This window comes from Oncorhynchus nerka, linkage group LG12, assembly GCF_034236695.1.
Source record: "Oncorhynchus nerka isolate Pitt River linkage group LG12, Oner_Uvic_2.0, whole genome shotgun sequence".
NCBI classification, from domain to species: domain Eukaryota; kingdom Metazoa; phylum Chordata; class Actinopteri; order Salmoniformes; family Salmonidae; genus Oncorhynchus; species Oncorhynchus nerka.
The window spans coordinates 51,879,110-51,898,091 of NC_088407.1; the positions used below are offsets into that span (position 1 = coordinate 51,879,110).

General features: G+C 48.1%; 1 protein-coding gene across 1 annotated transcript in view; it reads left to right on the plus strand.

Annotated features, from left to right (window-relative positions):
- The window catches only part of LOC115138345 (protein ELYS-like), a 26,993-nt gene extending 9,017 nt beyond the window's left edge, over positions 1-17,976 (plus strand). The window contains exons 7-36 of the mRNA XM_029675113.2: positions 1,967-2,051; positions 2,626-2,776; positions 3,053-3,185; positions 3,459-3,640; positions 4,221-4,282; positions 4,425-4,553; positions 4,728-4,818; positions 5,093-5,182; positions 5,454-5,594; positions 5,791-5,895; positions 6,094-6,190; positions 6,427-6,550; positions 6,724-6,780; positions 6,979-7,122; positions 7,771-7,961; positions 8,065-8,209; positions 8,797-8,928; positions 9,183-9,330; positions 9,615-9,765; positions 9,875-9,982; positions 10,196-10,355; positions 10,660-10,866; positions 11,177-12,014; positions 12,572-12,677; positions 12,761-12,876; positions 13,119-13,363; positions 13,516-15,598; positions 15,786-15,883; positions 16,183-16,256; positions 16,437-17,976. Coding sequence (XP_029530973.2) covers positions 1,967-2,051; positions 2,626-2,776; positions 3,053-3,185; positions 3,459-3,640; positions 4,221-4,282; positions 4,425-4,553; positions 4,728-4,818; positions 5,093-5,182; positions 5,454-5,594; positions 5,791-5,895; positions 6,094-6,190; positions 6,427-6,550; positions 6,724-6,780; positions 6,979-7,122; positions 7,771-7,961; positions 8,065-8,209; positions 8,797-8,928; positions 9,183-9,330; positions 9,615-9,765; positions 9,875-9,982; positions 10,196-10,355; positions 10,660-10,866; positions 11,177-12,014; positions 12,572-12,677; positions 12,761-12,876; positions 13,119-13,363; positions 13,516-15,598; positions 15,786-15,883; positions 16,183-16,256; positions 16,437-16,626 — 6,583 coding nt within the window. The 3' untranslated portion in view covers positions 16,627-17,976. The remainder of the gene's footprint in view (positions 1-1,966; positions 2,052-2,625; positions 2,777-3,052; positions 3,186-3,458; positions 3,641-4,220; positions 4,283-4,424; positions 4,554-4,727; positions 4,819-5,092; positions 5,183-5,453; positions 5,595-5,790; positions 5,896-6,093; positions 6,191-6,426; positions 6,551-6,723; positions 6,781-6,978; positions 7,123-7,770; positions 7,962-8,064; positions 8,210-8,796; positions 8,929-9,182; positions 9,331-9,614; positions 9,766-9,874; positions 9,983-10,195; positions 10,356-10,659; positions 10,867-11,176; positions 12,015-12,571; positions 12,678-12,760; positions 12,877-13,118; positions 13,364-13,515; positions 15,599-15,785; positions 15,884-16,182; positions 16,257-16,436) is intronic.
- The last annotated feature ends 1,006 nt before the right edge of the window (positions 17,977-18,982 follow it).

Below are 18,982 nucleotides of genomic sequence, written 5' to 3' on the forward strand. Positions count from 1 at the left end.
CTTTCCTTCCAGTTCTCTGCTGCCAATGACTGGAACGAATTGCAAAAATCACTGAAGCTGGAGACTCATATCTCCCTCACTAGCTTTAAGCACCAGCTGTCAGAGCAGCTCACAGATCATTGCACCTGTAAATAGCCCATCTAACTACCTCATCCCCATATTATTATTATTATTATTATTATTATTTTTTGCTCCTTTGCACCCCAGCATCTCTACTTGCACGTTCATCTTCTGCGCATCTCACTTCATTGTTAATTGCTAAATTGTAATTATTGCCTTACCTCCCTAATCTTACGTAATTTGCACACACTGTATATAGATTTTTTTCCTATTGTGTTATGGACTGTACGTTTGTTCATTCCATGTGTAACTCTGTGTTTGTGTCACACTGCTTTTCTTTATCTTGGCCAGGTCACAGTTGTAAATGAGAACTTGTTCTCAACTGGCCTACCTTTTTTAAATAAAGGGGAAATAAAAATAATAGAAAATGTGGGTTCCCAGCCCCTTTGGTGTTCACATGTCTGAGAGGACTAGATAGTGGAAGCTCGGCATTTCACAGCTTGTATGCAAATGCAGCCGTGGTACACTGCGGTCACATCACACTGTTCAACTCAGGATTTGCCTTTATTTTTGCATTAATACCCATGCAGTATTAACCACCTCTTGGAAATACATGACTTGGTGTTTTTGCTGCCCTTTTAATACACCCTCTCTCTCAATTTGCTTTATTGGCATTACATAAACTGTACGTTACCATTCAAAAGGTTGGGGTCACTTAGAAATGTCCCCTGTTTTTGAAAGAGAACCATGTTTTTTTTTTGTCCATTTTAAAATAACATCAAATTGATCAGAAATACATTGTTAAGTGACTTCTGTAGATGGAAACAGCTGATATTTAATGGAATATCTACATAGGCGTACAGAGGCCCATTATCTGAGGCCCACTATGTAGATATTCCATTTAAAAAATCTGCTGTTTCCAGCAACAATAATATTTTACAACATTAACAATGTCTACACTGTATTTTTGATACATTTTATGTTATTTTAATGGACCAAAAAATTTGATTCTCTTTAAAAAACAAGGACATTTCTGAGTGACCCCAAACTTTTGAACGGTAAGTGTACATATTGCCAAAGCGTACTAATTTACAATATTAACATAATTATAATATTGATAATCATCAATATTATCAACGGGACAATAGTAACAGTAATAATCAAGGGTCAAAATAACAATGTTATAGGCCTCGCAGGTTGCGCAGTGGTCTAAGGCACTGCATCGCAGTGTTAGCTGTGCCACCAGAGATTCTGGGTTCGAGCCCAGGCTCTGTCGCGACCGGGAGGCCCATTGGGCGGCGCACAATTGGCCCAGCTTCGGCCGGGTTGGGGAGGGTTTGGCCGCAGGGATATCCTTGTCTCATCGCTCACTAGCGACTCCTGCCGGGCGCAGTGCACGCTGACCAGGTCGCCAGGTGCGCGTTGTTTCCTCCGACACATTGGTGCGGCTGGCTTCCGGGTTGGACGTGCCAAGGACGTGTCAAGAAGCAGTGCGGCTTGGTTGGGTTGTGTTTCGGAGGAAGCATGGCTCTCGACCTTCGACTCTCCCGACTCCGTACGGGAGTTGCAGCGATGAGACAAGACTGTAACTACTACCAATTGGTTACCATGGAATTGGGGAGAAAAAGGGGGGTAAAATAATTTCAATAAAAAAATTACATGATTTTTTAAAAATAACAATGGCATAGAGGACAGGTTGTTTGGTCTGTCAGACACTGTCCCTCATTTTATGGCAGGCAGCAATGTTGTGCGCTGCCAACCCACAGCTCTCTGCGTCCTCCCCCAACAGGACGGGTCGTCTATTCTCACCCGAGGTCTTTGAAACCTTGAATAAGGGTTTCAGATTTGGGGAAATTACGCAAATTGTTTTATTTTCATTTTTTAAACATTTTGTTTCTCTCTCTAGTGAGGCGGACGGGGTCAGCCTCCACCTGCTCCAGCTGGCCTTCAGTGAGAGGAAGTGTCTGGCCTCAGGGAAGATATTCTATGAGGTAACCGTAATATCAACAGTCTTCTAGGTTTTTACTTAGCTACCTTCTTAGGCTGAGTTTATTTAAGCAGCCCAAGTTTGTTATTTTTCCCTATTACAGGGAAACGATCAGAATTGGGCTGCCTGTGTAAACACAGCCTTATTGTCTTGATCTATTCTGTGTAATTGGTAAATGGCCCATCTGTTCTGGTCTCTTTCGAGCTCCCAATAGATACAGAATTGTTCACCTCAAGGATCTTATTCTTTCTAAATGAAATAAGGAGCTATTCCCGCGTCCAGCCGCGGATCGCGCTGGGTCCAACTTCTGTTCAATGCCCCCTTTGTTTGGGAAAAACTTAGTGTGGGATGTCACCCGATTGCTTTGGGTCAAGTATTTGGACTGGTAACATGCTTTTAAAGCCCAAAAGCTTGACTGTTTCAAAGTCTCTCTGGAGCTTTCTCAGTCCTAAAGATTGAATTTAGTCACCTGTTATTCCCAATCACAACCATACTTCTTTTTTACTTGGACATATTGAAATGCACCTCGTTGAGACCTTTTAAACGTTCCACCGTTACCTCTCCCTCCCTCCTCCTAGGGTCTGGAGTACTGTGAGGAGCGGTACAGTCAGGAGCTGAGCAGCACCGCCTTCCCCCCCAGGGCTCAGACCACCAACACCCGCCTGCTCAGCTGCCAGACCATTGAGAAGTTCCGACACCACCCAGACCGAGACGAGAGTATGAATGAAGGTACCCTGCCTTCATTTTATCTCAACTCATCCCATCTCTTTCTGTTTAGGATTAGATTGGTGTCTTATTTACCAGAAAATACTCTTTCTCAGTAACCTACCTGGGTGGTATTGACTTACTAGACACCAAACGGAGACCTGAACTTGTCCGTTGCGTATCAATTTTCTACGGTGTGCACTAATGAATCTGACCCTAAGGGGGAAATGAACGAATGTGGTTGTTTGCTTTTTCATTGTGGTCTCTGCTGGTCCTAAGGCTTCCTTCTCTCCTCGTTAGTTGCATCTCCAGACACCAGCGTGTCCATTTTCAGCTGGCAGGTGAAGGCCTATGGACAGGGCAACCCCTCCACCTACATCGGCGTCTTTGACATAAACCGATGGTACCACGCACAGATGCCCGACTCTCTAAGGTAGCATTCAGCCATCGAAATATCCCATCAACAGTCCATATGTAAATGGGACCACGGTTGCCGCCTCAAATTTTGTGTTGTGCCCAACTGCTCATAATGCCAGGTGTTTAATAATCAGATTATTTGTTATTCGTTATCTCACTTATGTTTTCTGCATGTATTTTGACATATATTGTAGATTAGATTTTTACTAACAAGTCTACGTTTTTCGATGTCAATGTGAAATTATTTTCAAATCAGCAATGGTTGAGTTTGTGTGTGTGTGTGTGTCAGAACGGGGGAGTCTCTGCGCAGCTGTCCCTACCTTGCCGTGTGGTCTTTGGACACGGTGGTGGAGATGACGTCGCCCTGCCCCCTGCTGGACATCCTGGTGCACGAGCGCAGCCTGAGCCGTGGCCTGCCCTACACCAGCCCCCCGCCAGAACAATTCTTCAAACCCACCACATACAACTTCGGCAAGTTACACACTTAAATACCCACACGCTGCAAGAGCCTTTAGACCAGGGGTAGGCAACTAGATTCAGGGCTGATTTTGTTGGAGCGGATCATCGGGGGGGACTGAACATAATTATAATAATGTGAACACTGCAAATTGACTAAAACTAAACTCAAAAAAGAGATTTATATGTATTGTTTTACGCAATTTCATACCTATTACAATTTTTTATATTGTGGGAATTCTTGCAAACACCCTTGTTAAAAGAAAATTTGCTTGATTCCTGGTGGTTTTAGTCTTTATTTTATTTTATTTTTTTAATTACCGAAAAATGAAAATCCTACACTAAAGAGCTTTTGCGGGAGGCCAAAATCAATCACTTGTTGGAAGGTTTCGGGCCGCTTGTTGCCGACCCCTGCTTTAAACACCCTCACAGTAAAAGGTTTTATAAAGGAAAAGGCTTCAGTTGAGAAGAGGACTATGTTCAGAGACATTGGTTGCACTGAGTAATTGGAAATACATGTAGCTCTTTGGAGCCATTGAGATCAGTTTTGTAAGTGTCTTTAACGCGCTAAGTAGTTTTTTTTCCCTTGGAACAGATGCAACCTGTTTGCTCAACACTGGCCTCGTGCACCTAACTTGCTCTGGCTATCAGAAAGAGGTGAGTTAACCCTAGTTGTCAGGCACAGTGGATGTTATAATCGGGTGTCACAACACAATTGGCTACACATCCTATTGTCATCCGTAGTCCGTACAGTATCATTTTATCTTAGCAAAAACAGTTAATGTGATTCCTGTCTCAGACTCTGAGCTTCCTGAGGAAGGCTGCTTCCTGCTCCAGTGAAGTCATCTCAAACGGCTACTCCCGCTGCCTGATGTCCGGCCTGCTCTCCTCTCGCCTGGCCGACGTGCAGCCCTCCAGCCTCTCTCAGGTACAGACACCGCCTCTTTTCACAGGTCGCTCCTGTTTGTTCGACCAACTTTCTAGCGCCTAAAAGTTTAGGAACTATGTAATTCCACGTGGATGCATTGCGAGGTCATGGATAAAGCTCTGCGGTGAAGGTTGTTTTGTAAATGGGCCAAACTCTCTCCCTCTCTCTGCTCAGGAGGAGCAGTTGGACGCCATCTTGTCCACGGCGGTAGAGACCAGCTCCCTGGGTCTGATCACTGGCTGTATCAAACAGTGGACCGCTGAAGGTGAGACGACACACACCGACACACTGTTAGTTAGATCATCCCTGGCTGCGTCTCATTACTGCACGGTGGCCTCCTTTCCTCATCTCCTCTACTACATATACACTGATCGGTATACACAGGACAGGTGAAAACAATAATGGTGGAAGCCGGCCCAGAATTTGCTCGCCAAGCCCAGTTCACTCGCATCCGTGCAGATGGAGAGGGAGCCCGTTTAGTTTATTGAGATGTACACCTAGATTGGATTTCTCTAAAGTAACATTGTTGGCCTTAACAGAGCAACCAGGCTCTGCGGTGAACCTGCGCTACATTCTGGAGTGGGCCTGGGACAAGGTGGTTCTCACCAAGGAAGAGCTGGACGGCATATGTGAGTTTTTTTGTTTATTCTTTTTCTTTCCCTGCTACAGTGTATGACACTGGCTGTCAGCACAGCTCTTGTGGAACTGCTTTACATTGGATTATTTAATACTCGCAGCTGCGTATTTGCTTGGTAACTGTAGCAACTTGTGGCTGTGTTTTAGATACTTAAAAAAATAGAATTCTAGAAGCATTTATGGATTTCCAATCTTTTCTTGGCGCAGCAGATTTGGGATATGTTTTCTGACTTCCGTCTTTCCTAAATGCGTTTCTCTGCCCAGGTGCGCCCCTGTTTGACAGCTCGTCTAACTTCACGGACCCCCAGACCCTCCAGCTGCTGCAGCACAGCCAGAGACTACTGGGGAACCTGAGCACCATCTTCCACTGTCTGCTCAGCGAGGCACAGGAACTCACTCAGAGAGGTAAAGCCCGAGGGGCATTGTTGTAGGGGGCAAATGAATTTCAATGGGAAGCTGGGCGGGTGCAAGCGGAGCAGCAACATTTCCAGAGGGAGAGACTGAGGCACACAAGTGCATGTGTCGGTGGCCTCCACTCTTCAACACATTCACACGTCATGAGGTGTCAGAGTTGGGCATCATAGGGATTTTCTGTGTACAGGTTTGCTGGGACTCGTCAATAAGAACCTGGTGTCCAGCCTCATCTCCCAGTACGCACGGGTGGTCCTATGGTTCTGTCGGACCGGTCTCCTGCCTGAGGGCTCCGGTAAGACCGTGTGCTGAAGCAATTCAAACATCTGTCGTGTTGAGGTCAGACCATATTCCAGTGAACCCTTTTTTTGGAGACTAGTCTTCAGACCACTTTCATCATGTACACCAAAAGTAGTTATAGGACACTGTTTTGGATGCAGCCCTAGAGATGTCCACTGGTAACAGATGTATAATAGTGGTAATCCCCAACCAGATGAGGACGCTGTGCAGATCTCCAGGCCATTCTACAGCTACTCAGTTATCCAGAACTACTACACCCTCCGCAGAGAGGAGCTGCAGCAACTGTCCAAGTGAGTGCTGTTCACATCAGGCCGTTTACCTGCAAAGACCTGGTTCAGAACTAACAGTAAAACACCTCGACCCAAGACCGGAGGAGTTTAACTTCAGTTATTTTGTTATGTACAGTAATATTGGATATGAAGATAATTTTGTCTGTGATATTAGTGTCAACGGTCTGTTCTAAGCAATACTGCAAATTAGACTGTTCTGGAAAACTCTTCCGAATTAACCACCTGCGTCTGCTCAGGGGGAAGTGGTGTGCCGATTGCCTGATGATTGACGGCCTGGTCGCCCAATGCGGGGCTCGTTTGGTTGACCTGTGGAAACGGGACGAGGGTGGGACGGGACAGTATCCGCCCCCTACGCTACACGTAAGCGTTTGGTAACCAGGCATACTCACTCACAGCCCAAAAATGGTCACAATCCCACCTTGAGCCGACGCTTTGACTGATGCCAATGAAGTGACATTCCGATGTGGAAATGGGACGACAAAAGCTAAAAGAAACGCAGGTTGTGTTGATCATCTTCTCTCTGCTGTCCACAGGGCCTGCTTGATATTTACCTGCTGGAAAACATTGATGAGACTGCTAAGCACGCCATCGTATCCTGATCTCTGTTTCCCGCCGTCCATCTCATTTGACCACATATTCATATCCGGGAGTTGGTTTAAATTGATTTGTCCAGTCCTTACACTCCTAACCCACATTCACCACACATGCATGCACGCACGCGCACACACTGAATAGTGAGACACGACATCTCCCCCTTCTGTGTGTTTGAGCCTTAACCCCTCCCCTAGGTGATCTACCTGCTGCTGGATGTGATGTACTTTTCTAACAAGAGCGGGGCGTCTGTGGAGTCCTTCCCCAATGCCTTCGCAATCCCCATCGGCCTGGTCAAGCTGGTGCAGGGCCTCTGGCTGCTGGACCACCACGACCACCAGGTACACACACAACAATTGATGAGCATTGTCATACACTCCCATGTGGAATTTGTCATGTACACAGAGTAAACCAAACATTAGGAACACCTTCCGAATATTGAGTTGGACCCTCCTCCCTCCCCCTTTTGCCCTCAGAACAGCCTCAATTTGTCGGGGCAAGATGTCAAAAGCGTTCCACAGGGATGCTGGCTTATGTTGACTCCAATGCCTCCCACGGTTGAGTCAAGTTGGCTGGATGTCCTTTGGGTGGTGGACCATTCTTGATACACACGGGGAAACTGTTGAGTGTGGAAAACCCAGCAGCGTTGCAGGACTTAAAACAAAACCGGTGTGCCTGGCACCTACTTACCCGTCTTCTGTCTTGCCCGTTCATCCTCTGAATGGCACACATACACAATCCATCTCAAGGCTTAAAAATCTATTTAACCCGTCTCCTCCCCTTCATCTAGTCTGGTTTGAAGCGGATTTAATAAGGGAGATAAATAAGGAATCATGTCTTTCACCTGGTCTGTATATGTCATGGAAAGGGCAGGTAGTCTTAATGTTTTGTACCCTCGGCGTATACTGTTATATTTTCTAGAATGATTAGTTGGTAGATAGTTGGTAGTGCTAAAACAGTCCTCCATTTGTCCCCTTTGACCCTTCCAGAACTCCCTGGAGCTTCTCCTGCATCCGGCCACCTCCCCGTCCCTGTGGGGCTGGCAGCACGGCCATGTCCTGCAGGCTCTAATGTGCCAGGGGCAACACGGAGTCGCCCTACGCTACCTCCATGTCATGAAGCCCCCTCTCTCCTCCACTGCTCAGGCCCAACTCTGCCTCTCCGTGTTGCTACACAACAGGTGGGGGTGTGTTTCCTGGCATCCTTGCCAACAGTGACTGCGTTGTGAGTTTTGATAACATAAACGTGTGTGTAATCTCTCCACCTCCCCTCCATGTGTGTAGGTGTCTGGTGGAGGCGTTGGCCTTGCTGAGGCAGCAATCCAACCGTCTGAACGCGGAGGAATTGTTAAGGTTCCTCTATGAGACCTGTCAGGAGCTGGGTCTCATGAAGGAGCTGCTCAAACTGCCCCTGGGCCTCGCTGAACAGGTACGATGCCATGTTCCCCCAGGTTTCCTTTCTGACAGGGTGGCTGAAACCAGGAAGCTAAATTATACTGAACAAAAAATGTAAATGCAACAATTTCAAAGATTTGACTGAGTTACAGTTCATGTAAGGAAATCAGTCAATTGAAATAAATTCATTAGGCCCTAATCTATGGATTTCCCATGACTGGGGATACAGATATACATCTGTTGGTCACAGATACCTTTAAAAAAAAAAAAGTAGGTGCGTGGATCAGAAAACTAGTCAGTATCTGGTGTGACCACCATTTGCCTCATGCAGCGCGACACATCTCCTTCACGTTAAGTTGTTCTGGTTGTTGATTGTGGCCTGTGGAATGTTGTCCCACTCATTTTAAATGGCTATGCGAAATTGCTGGATATTGACGGGACTTGCAACAGTGAGTGCATACATTTTGGTATTGGTGGCCTCAGTGCGAATCAAACCCAGAACCCTGGCGTTGGTAGCTGAATGCTCATCATTAAAAAATTTAAAAAGACAGTTATTGTGTTCAGACGTTGTGCCTATCCTGACCTTGAAGTGTGTGTGTGTGTGTGTGTGTGTGTGTGTAGGAGTGCTTGGAGAGGTTCCTACAGGGTACAGGGGGTCTCCAGAACAGGGAGCTTCTGATGGTGCACTACCTGCAGCAGGCCAACTACGTCCCCGCCCTGCAGCTCAACCACACCCTCAAGATGAACACGGTGGTACGTACACATTTGCATTGAATAAACTTCAAGTAAGTCTGACTCATTAATGCACTTCATCATGCTCAAACATACAACTAGAAATGCTGTATAAAAAAAAATTGGAATGAGAACAATACAAGTGTTAGAAATGAGTCAATCAAGGAGCCCCAACATGGGTTCCGGTTGTGTTGAGACGGCGGTTTGCGTTATTGTGCGGTGTTTCTGTATGTTTCCATAAATGTTTCCATTCTGTTCATACATCGGTTCTCCAGAATGAGAGGGATCCCAAGTTGAAGGAGAGAACCCACACGAGGAACTCTATCCTGGACCAGTACGGGAAAATTCTCCCTCGGGTCCAGAGGAAGCTGGCCACTGAGAGGTCTAAGCCGTACCACCACCCTGCCACCATCCTCAGAGAGGGTACGGGGTCTCACCCAACTTCTAGCTTCTCATTAACTACTCTGTACACACACTTTCGGTGTTCAACGGACAAGAATATGCTTGACTTGGATGTTGGTGGTACTTCTGTTCGGATTCAACCATCATGTGAATTGGAACAGGTGTTTGTGTCACAGCGTTCTATTCTGTGGAACCAACTATGACCTTCAGCCTCTGTTTTGGATGCATTGATTCCTTTTGTATAAAATGGATGTGTTGCATGTTTTTTGCGTGACCCTTGACTTCCTCGTGTGTTCTTCCGACAGTGTCGCGACCACAGCCCCTGTCGACCATCGCCAAGCGGTCGGCCAATGAGAACGTGCTGACCAGAGCAGCGTTCATCAACAATGTCCTGTCGAAGATCGAGGAAGTGTGGGTGGGAGGGAACGCCACGCCCCAGTCCTCGCCATTCAAGAGGTGAGACCGCTCGTCTCACCAAATCTTTTAGTTTGTCTCTAAGATGTGAATGGTAAGTGGCTTTGTATCTCTGTTCATTGAATGGTTGTCCACTCTCCACACCACCCAGCCCCAGTGCAGCAGAGGCACTGTGCCCCAGCCCCCTGTTCCCCTCCCGGGATCTGCCCGAGGCCTTCGTGGGCACGCCCATCACCATGACCTCCAAGAGGAAGTCCAGGTACGACACAGGGGGCCAAACTCCAAACTTGACATTTTTGCATGTAATAAATCGTACATTGATGTCAATGGGAGATGTGGGTGGAAGTTCTCGTTATGTATATGTTTCTCAAGTGTGTGCTTGTATGGAAGAAGCACTATTGTATAGAGGGCTTTGACGTGATGGTTTTGACACATCTGACATGCTTTCTTAACTTCCTCTTCCTGCCCCCAGGCTGCTAGAACTGGTGGTGCACCCCTCCCCTCAGACCACTCCCCCGGAGGGCTCACGGCCACTGCTGACGCCCCCCAGGTCGGCCACCTCCTGGAACCCCCCAAAAAGTATCAACAAGGCCCCAGAGCTTAGTCTGCTGCAGACCCCACAGGTGGTCAAGGTGAGACACCGACAAAGGGGAAGGGCGTCGACCATCACCACTGTCACATGGGCTCTCACATCCATTCCAAGGCGCTGTTGAGGCTCACTGGCACGGGGGTGACCCGACACCCTAGTTTTATAGGATTTTCAAGCTAGGTTGGAAATGAACTCCAACTAGAAGTCTCATGGTCTGGGATACCACTGTGCCTGAGACATGAGCCTGTCTGCTGCAGTCAGATACCATTCTAACGTTTCCTCCATTTTGAACTAATTTGTTTGTGTTTGAATGCCACTTTCTGCATGGTTGTGTTCTCTTTCCGTAGCGAGCACGAGCGCTGGCGGCATCCGGCCCCGTGTTCTCGGCCTTCACCCCCCAATCCATCCTGAGGAGCAGCTTGCGCCCCATGGCCACCCCCACTACCTCCCCTGGGCGCTCTGTCACCCCCCCGCCGCGCCCCAAGGAGAGCCGCATCACCTTCATCAAGGAGACGGCCATGCCAGAGAAAGGCCCCCTCCGCTGGAGCAATGGGGTAAGACCCCCGGACCATTGGGCCACATTGATTTAACCTTATTTAACTAGGCAAGTCAGTTAAGAACAAATTTTTATTTACAATGACGGCCTAGTAACAGAGGGTTAACTGCCTGGTTCAGGGGCGGAACGACAGATTTGACCTTGTCAGCTCAGGGATTCGATCTAGCAACCTTTCGGTTAATGGCCCAACACTAACCACTAGGCTACCTGCCGCCCCTAGAATTTTGAGATTTCTTCTTGTAAACAAACATGGACCGTTCAGAAACGTATCCCTTGTGTGTGTTAATGATTTATGTTATTTTGTGCAGATCGCAACAGAGAATGAAATTAGTTTGCTGACCAGAGGCTCCCCACTGCCCAAGGCTGGACTGATGGCCTGGATATCACACCCTGCAGCTGAGGATGATGAAGAGTTAGAGGAGGATGAGGTGAAGGTGACACATGTGAAGTTCCTGCCACCACCGGTCCCCGAGCCCTCACCAGAGAAAGGAGAGTCTGAGAGCGGCTCCTCTGGCCAAGAGGTCGTTGTGGTAACCACGTTGCCAGGACGACTCAGCCTGGGCCTGGAAATGAGCCAGGCCTCTGTCCTATCAATAGACACCACCCTTGAGTTCCATGATGCACCTCTCCCTGAAGACCTGGAGAGGGAGGAGGCACTTAAACAGACAGTTGTAGACGAAGAGGAAGTGGTGGTTAACCTCAAAACTCCAGCAGTACCAGAAGTCCAGCCACCACAGGTGGAAGTGCAGCCTGCAACAGCCAATGAGCCAACTCTCCTCCAGTCTGTGGAGGAAGGGCAGGAAGTAAAGGAAGAGACCATCAACAGCCAAGAGGAAGTGGCTGTAGATCAGGAGTTGGACCAGGAAGTAGAGGAGATGGAGGTCAACCCCAAACAAGAAGAGTCTGAGGCTAAACAGGATGATGAAATTGTAGTGGAACCAAGGCTCACACAGGAAGTAGAACTGACACCAGACACGGAAGTGTTTGAGGAACTGAACCTTGACCAGAAAGAGAAGCCTAACCATGAGCCTGCGGTGGAGACTGCAGAGCAGCCAGAGGTGGCGATGGTGGTAGAGGAGGAGACTGGAGAGGATGAATCACAACCCACTGCACCGATTGAACCAGTGGAAGACATGGAACATACAGGTGAGGGTTCCCCTTGTGAGGACTCCGCTAGGAAGAACTTACAGCTGCTCCAGCGGCCAAATGTAAAAACATTGCATTCATGTCCTGCTTGGTTTCAGCTCTGTGAATATATAGTGTGTTAAATTCTTCTCTCAGGAGTAGTATTGAGTCAAAGGGAACACCCAAATTGAGCGTGCATCCAGCACAAGGTTGAGGTTTTCAATTGAAGGGATGGGTTAAAAATGACCCAAGACGATCAGAAACGTTAAATGGTTTTAGGGAGTCTTGCACAGTTTAGAGCTTCCACACAGTATAAGCCAAGGGCACAACCATTTCAAGTGATTTTTACTTTGATAATGTGCAGAGGGCCTGTGAGTGGAGCTCAGTGCAGGGAACTCTGATATAACCACAGTGGGAAAAGCTGACCGAGCTAAACCTAACAGCATCGGATATGAAGCTTTGAGTTATACACAGAGACGGCTGATCCCCATGCAGTTGATTTTAAACCTATGCATAATGACGATGACCTTGTTGAACCCCTCTCTTGTGCCTTCTCCCTCCCTCTCTACCTCTTGTAGATCTGGACGAGTTTGTAGAGTGCCATCTATTTGGCAGTGGCCTGTCTCCACCCCTGACCCACTCGTGCATCCTCGAGACTTCTGACAACTGGACCTCCTTCAACAGGTGAAAACACATCCCAACAACCACATTGGGTGTGTATGTGTTTACAACTATTCATTGATATTAAACCTCTCCCCCCTGTGCAGTGAACCGGTGTGTGGCGTGGTGGAGGAGGAGGAGCCTGCCCTTATCACTGCCCCCCCGGCCCTCACCACCCAGAAGTCTGTATCCTCGTCAGACACCACCGGGACCGACTCCCACTGTGAGTGACCTCTTGCTCGTGACCTTTACCCCCATGACCATAGGTCATGCGATCAGAGATCTAACGCAGGCCAACTGAACAAGCTACAACCACAAAGGATTATGTGTTCTGATTGGCCGGCAGTGGAGTTGGCACCTCTCGGGCCAATACCGACCAATGGTGTGGAATGTTCAGAATAGCTTGTTACTTCTTGTTGTCCTGTATCAGTGACTGCAATTGATGGATCTCTCCCCTCCCTGTAGCTGTGGTGAGCCTGAACGACAGTGAGGAACTCTCTGGTGCTGCGTCGGAGGATGAAGAGGAGTCGTCCTCGTCAGACGTCCCTTCTGAGGACTCTGGCAGTGAGGTGGAGATCATCGAGGAGGTGCAGGGGAACGGGAGGCAGCGAGCTCCCCTGCCCTTACAGCCACATCCCCAGTTCCTGTCTGACCTATCGGAGCAGGACGCAGCTGTGCTCTCATTGGTCACCCCAGAGGCAGACCTAAAGGTAAAGCGGTCTTGTGAAATTCTAACTCATGCATATAAGTGGTGTGTAGACCTAAATACCGTGGGTGACTGTTCTCTCTTGTTTTGTGATTGTTAACCTAGATTGTGCTCTATAAAAGTTCTCATTCGTCTCTCGATGTGTTTCCCCTACAGATGGTGGAGGATGACATGGATGGGGAGGTGGTGATGATCAGGCTGGGGGCAGCAGGAGACGAGGGGGTCTGCTACACAGAGCTGAAGCCCTCCACCACCCTGCTGGTTCCTCTGGAGCTGCTGGAGGCGCAAGGGAAGGCCCTGGCAGATGGAGTCCGCCTGGGTCAAACCGAGGTGGGGGAAGGCAATGAGCCGGAGGTACCCCTCTCTGAAGCCAACAGCAGCTTCTCTCTTATGCTGGAGGCTGAGGATGGGAATGCAGACATCGTACCACTGGAGGTACCACTAGAACCCACTGAGCATCTGACCGCAGAGAGAGCGTCTGACAAGCCTGCTGCTGACCTGGAGGTCATCTGCCTGGGCACAGATGACCAGGACATCCCCCTTGCTGAGGCTGAACCCCAGGAGGAACAGGGGGCTGAGACCCTGGAGGGGATGGATACCTTGGAGGCAAGCTTTAATAGCTGGACGGAGGCAGAGACTGATGGACCTGAGGCTTTGTCGGAGGAGAATGTTCCTCAAGTCACAGACGTCCTACCTGAATCCTCTGAGGCCGTGGCTGAAGATGAACTGACCGGGACTGAACCAACCAGATCAGCTGAAGATGGAGATGTTGACGTAGACAATGTAGAAGAGCCAGATGAGATCCCTGCTGAACCAACCGAAGCAGAAGAGCCTTCACCAGTCCTGGTTGAGAACGAGCAGCCCAGCAGAGCGAAGAAGGGAACAGATGAGGTGACCATGGAAGAGGAGACTGTCCCGTGTGCTCAGAGTCAAGAGGAGGAGATGAAGGCTGATGACATTGAGCTGGATGCTGAGAAAGAGATGGAGGAGCCTGTCGCTGTCCCTGCAGACCTGCCTCTGGTAGAAAGTAAAGGACCCATCCAGTCAGACAACCATGAACCTGCCCAGGGAGAAGCCGTAAGCGATGTGGCTACCCCTCAAACCGCAAAGCTCTCTACAGCAAGTAAGGAGGAGAGGGAGCCCATCAAGCCTCGCAACATCCAGTCTGAGTCTGTGTCTGAAACCTTGGAGGTCAGGAAAGCCCCATCCACCCCAACGCGCAGGGCCACCATGCAGAGGAAGACGGTGAAGTTCACCTCATTGGAGCCGGAGAGACCTGGGTCAGAGGGTGACGAGAGGCTGGCAGGACAGATTGAGATGGAGACGGACTCTCAGGTCCCGGCCACGCCCAGACGGATCACCAGGAGTGGCCATCACGGACAGGACTCCAGAGTTCCCGTCACCCCTCGACGGAGCGCCCGGAAAACCGAACGCCAGCCAGAACCCGAGCCTCGGAGAGAGGAGAGGAAAGGAGAGGAAGAGGTCTCAGTCCTCATCACTGAGGCTGCTGTGGTTAACTCCAAGCCCACCCCGGCCAAAAGGCACACCCAACAGAAGGCCACTCCGAGGATGGGAACTCGGCGGACCAGGAACACCCAGGTGGAGGGCGAAGAGGAACCAACAGCCATGGATGAAACAGCCAGCAAGGGGTCAGTGCTGTCGGTTAGACGCAGTGCTAGGAAGAGCCGAACTGGAACCAAGACCCCAGCGGCCCCTGAGGAAGAGAAGCCAAACGATGAAGAGGACATAAAGCAGACCAGCAGTCCAGGCAGGGTGACCCGCAAGTCGACCCGAAGGGGTGTGAACCTCGCCCTCTTCACAAAGAAAGAGGAAGTGTTCACCGTGGACCCTCCCCGCAGCCTTAGGAAGACGAGGGGTGAAGGCACCGCTGAGAAGACAAAAGACGCCCCCGTGTCGTTCTGTCGACCAACCAGGAGCCGTCTGTGGAACCACCAGGAGGAGGACCTGCCCCTGTTGGAGACGCCCCTGGAGGTGGACTCCGGAACTCCTGTGGCCGACGCCCTCATCAAGAGACTCCACGACGAGGAGGCCAAACGGAAAGTGGGTGAGACCTTGGTCGTCACGGAGATGGTGCAAGCCAATAGGAGAGGTATTAAGTCGCAAGGTCAGTGGGCGCCCTCTCCACCCCCGATGGTGGAGATGATGGTGTCTGAGGCCGAACATGGAAGCCCTGTCAGGGACTCATTCATCTACTCACCACCTCGGAGGAGAACTAGAGGTAAGGAGCTCCACGTCTTCACCACAATCAAATCAAACTAATGTATTTTATAAAGCCCTGTTTACATCAGCAGTTGTCACAAAGCACATGACAGTAACCGGGCCTGGGCCACAACGTCAAACTTTGTAGAGGAATATGAATGTTTTGGCTCTCTCTGACGTTTGGGATGACCTTCTGTCTGTGACAGGTAGGATAGCAGAGTCGCCCTGTCAGAATGGCGTGTCTGCGCCTCCCATTACTCGTACCAGGCGACCGGACGCCAGTGCAGCACGCCCTGTAAACGAGGTCAGTTGGTCACATCCTTTAGACTGAAACTAACCGTTAGACGAGACACGGGACTGGCCGTGTTTCATTTTCCTCCACGGCCTCCGTGGCGGTGATGACGGTGGCACTGCCTATCCCTCCAATACGATTAGTGGTGCCTTTGCCATATTTTGCTCAACTATCCCGTCCTCTCAGAGCTGTGATCACAGAAGGAGCTAGGGGTTGAAATGGAACTGGGACGTGGTCATTAGGTCCATGTCAGGTTGCTGTTGGTCATCTTCAAGCTTGGTCTCTGCTGTGTGTATCTTCCTGTTGCTCAGGACAAGAACTCGTCAGGAGAGGAGGTGGAGATGGCGGCTGCTAAAACCAGAACAACCAAGAGACGAACAACCAAGTAAGTCCTCTTGACATACAGCCCTCTGTGTTTTCTCTCGATTTCTTCCCCTATCTGTCCTCAGAATAGCACACCATCTGCAATGTGAATGCTCCTACCCCACTCCTTCGGCTGTGTTTATTCCAGAAGTCACAACAAGATGACTGTTCCTCTCTTATTTTCCCCCTAACTCTCCCTCAGGCCCAAAGCAGCCCCGGCGTCCCCTACCCCAGCCAAGGTGGATCTGATCTCTCCCGTGCCCAGCCCGGCCGAGCGTGCCGCGAGGAGGAGGGTGGTGGAGGAGAACGAAGCCCCTCGGATGAACCTCCGACGTAAACGAGTGCTGGAGGCCATCTTCCCCAAACCAGTCACCCGCCGGAAGAAGCTATGATCGGATGCCATTTTCCCCCTAAACAAAACTACAGCATCAACTTGGGAGTCTTCCAGACTCGGTCAGAACTCATGGGGTGTGTCTTCATCTCCTTTCCTTCATCTGAACTGCTCTGAAAAATAGGATGGGGAAAGGGAGTATGGTGCCTACTGGGTATTTCCAATACATGTCAATGCAGATGAAGGAAAGGAGACGGAGAGGAATCCACTTTAGACTATAGAGATGCACCCGTGGACTGGACTCTACTCCTAGGAAGCGATTTTATTCTCCACCTTTCTTTTAAGAACTTTTGCAGCCTGCTGTTTTATATTTAAGAAGACAAACAAACCAGTGGAGAATTTTTTTTTTTAAATGAATAATCGGATTTAATTTGGGAGATTGATATAATAATTTTATATAAATTATTGTAATGTTTACAGGGAGGAAGACCGGTATTTGAACAACAAAAAAAGAGTGATTGGTTTTTATTTCTGGAGAACTCGTACATTTATATGAATGGTCTCTTTTGCTATGTTATGAATAAAGTTGAATACTTGTGAATGATCTGATTTTATTTGTAGTGCAGAGCCAGCCCTAGCCACTAAGAGACCGCTTAGGGCCCTGCGGCCGCTAGGGGGCCCCGACCGCAATTTTTTTGATAGGGGTCTCAACTTTGTGGGGGGTCTCAACGTGCTGTTAAGAGTTACAATGGAACAATACACAAGGTGTAATTTTGACATGTGGTTGTCCAACATTTTTTATGTCACTTAATTAGCCCATGTCAGCTACATTTGTTTAGATTGCTGGACTAATTTAACAATCTAAACTTGTAGTAATCATGGTTGAATTACTGATCAGACACACTGAACGTAATCAGGGGCTGTGACCTCCAGGGGGCCCCCTATGGATTTAGTTCGTCACTTACTCAGACGTCATATTAATATGGCATAAGAGCGTTTGTTAAGTGACTGACTAAAAATGTTAATGTAAATCATAGAGGGCAAAATGTGTACAACTGCAGGAAGATAACCAGGCTAGAGCCGGTTCTGTTGTAGCTTCTCAATGTTTGTCTCATAATCATATTGCCGATGTTAGCCTTAAAAGACAATTTTGTAAAGTTAATTTGCTGTTGTTTTTAAAAATATAAATTCACACTAATCTGGGTTGTTTGGGGTTATTTTCCTATAATGTACTGTATCACTAACATGTACATAACCTGCACCGTGAATCCACTGGGGGTGATGAGGCTTGTTTGCTTTTAAGGTCATTTGACCAGCTGAACGCTATTTTCAGATGAATGTAGAATGTCTTCAGTGACTTTGACAATATGGTAAAAGCGGAAGTATTTCATTAAAAGTGAGCTGAACTTAACTGATTTTTCGCCTCTTTCAATCGTCCTCCTTAGGAAATGCAACAGAACGAGATTTGGGTCTTTGAGGCATGCTTTGATGTGGGTGTCTCGAGTGGTCACATGTGGGAAGCATGCACTCTGAAAAAACAGTACACATTAAACTTGAAACTAACCTGGTAAAAAAAAAATGAAGAAGCTTAGAATTGATTTCGCCAATTTGCTTCAGCGTGCCGGTGTACAACCATGTTTTGACTTTGGATAGCCTATCTGTGGGGCGAGTTGGGGACGTCAATATATTACACAATGTAAATGGAACTATTTTCATGTTGCACACTTTTCGTTTTCTTAAATGCTTTCAATTTTTATATGAATTACTACAATTTATAGTTGATTTAGGTTATTTAATTGAAATTTGGATCTATGGAAATGTTTAAATAGTGTCCCATGTACACTAATGTACTGCTGGTCCCTAACTAGCGCCATAGGGTCAGTGTGCTGAACATTACAATCGTGTTGCATGCAGCTGCGTGCTGAATTGATGATTACTTTGGTGCTGTGGATATGTGGGCAGGATTTAAATCAACCAACCAATAATTTATGAACCCTTCATTCCGTGACTTTTTCTCCTAATCTCGCAAATCTCAGTTTGGGATTTACTTTGACCAACATTTATCGTATTTACACTTTAGTACATTTGGACTAGAATAATACCACATAGGCAGTTTTCAACTAGAGAATACTTTTTTTTCAGTTGCTATTTAAAACGAGTTCATGTCTCTGTCCAATGTTCTGCTATTGCCAGTAAGCAGCAAGTACTAAAACTGTATCCTGGATGGCTAGAAACCTTGACTGTGTACGTCTAGTACTCGAACACACGTATTTGAATTGACACACCAACCAGGTTTCCATCCAACCTTTTTATGAGAGTTATTTTATTTTACTAGGCAAGTCAGTTAAGAACAAATTCTTATTTTCAATGACGGCATAGGGACAGTGGGTTAACTGCCTGTTCAGGGGCAGAACGAC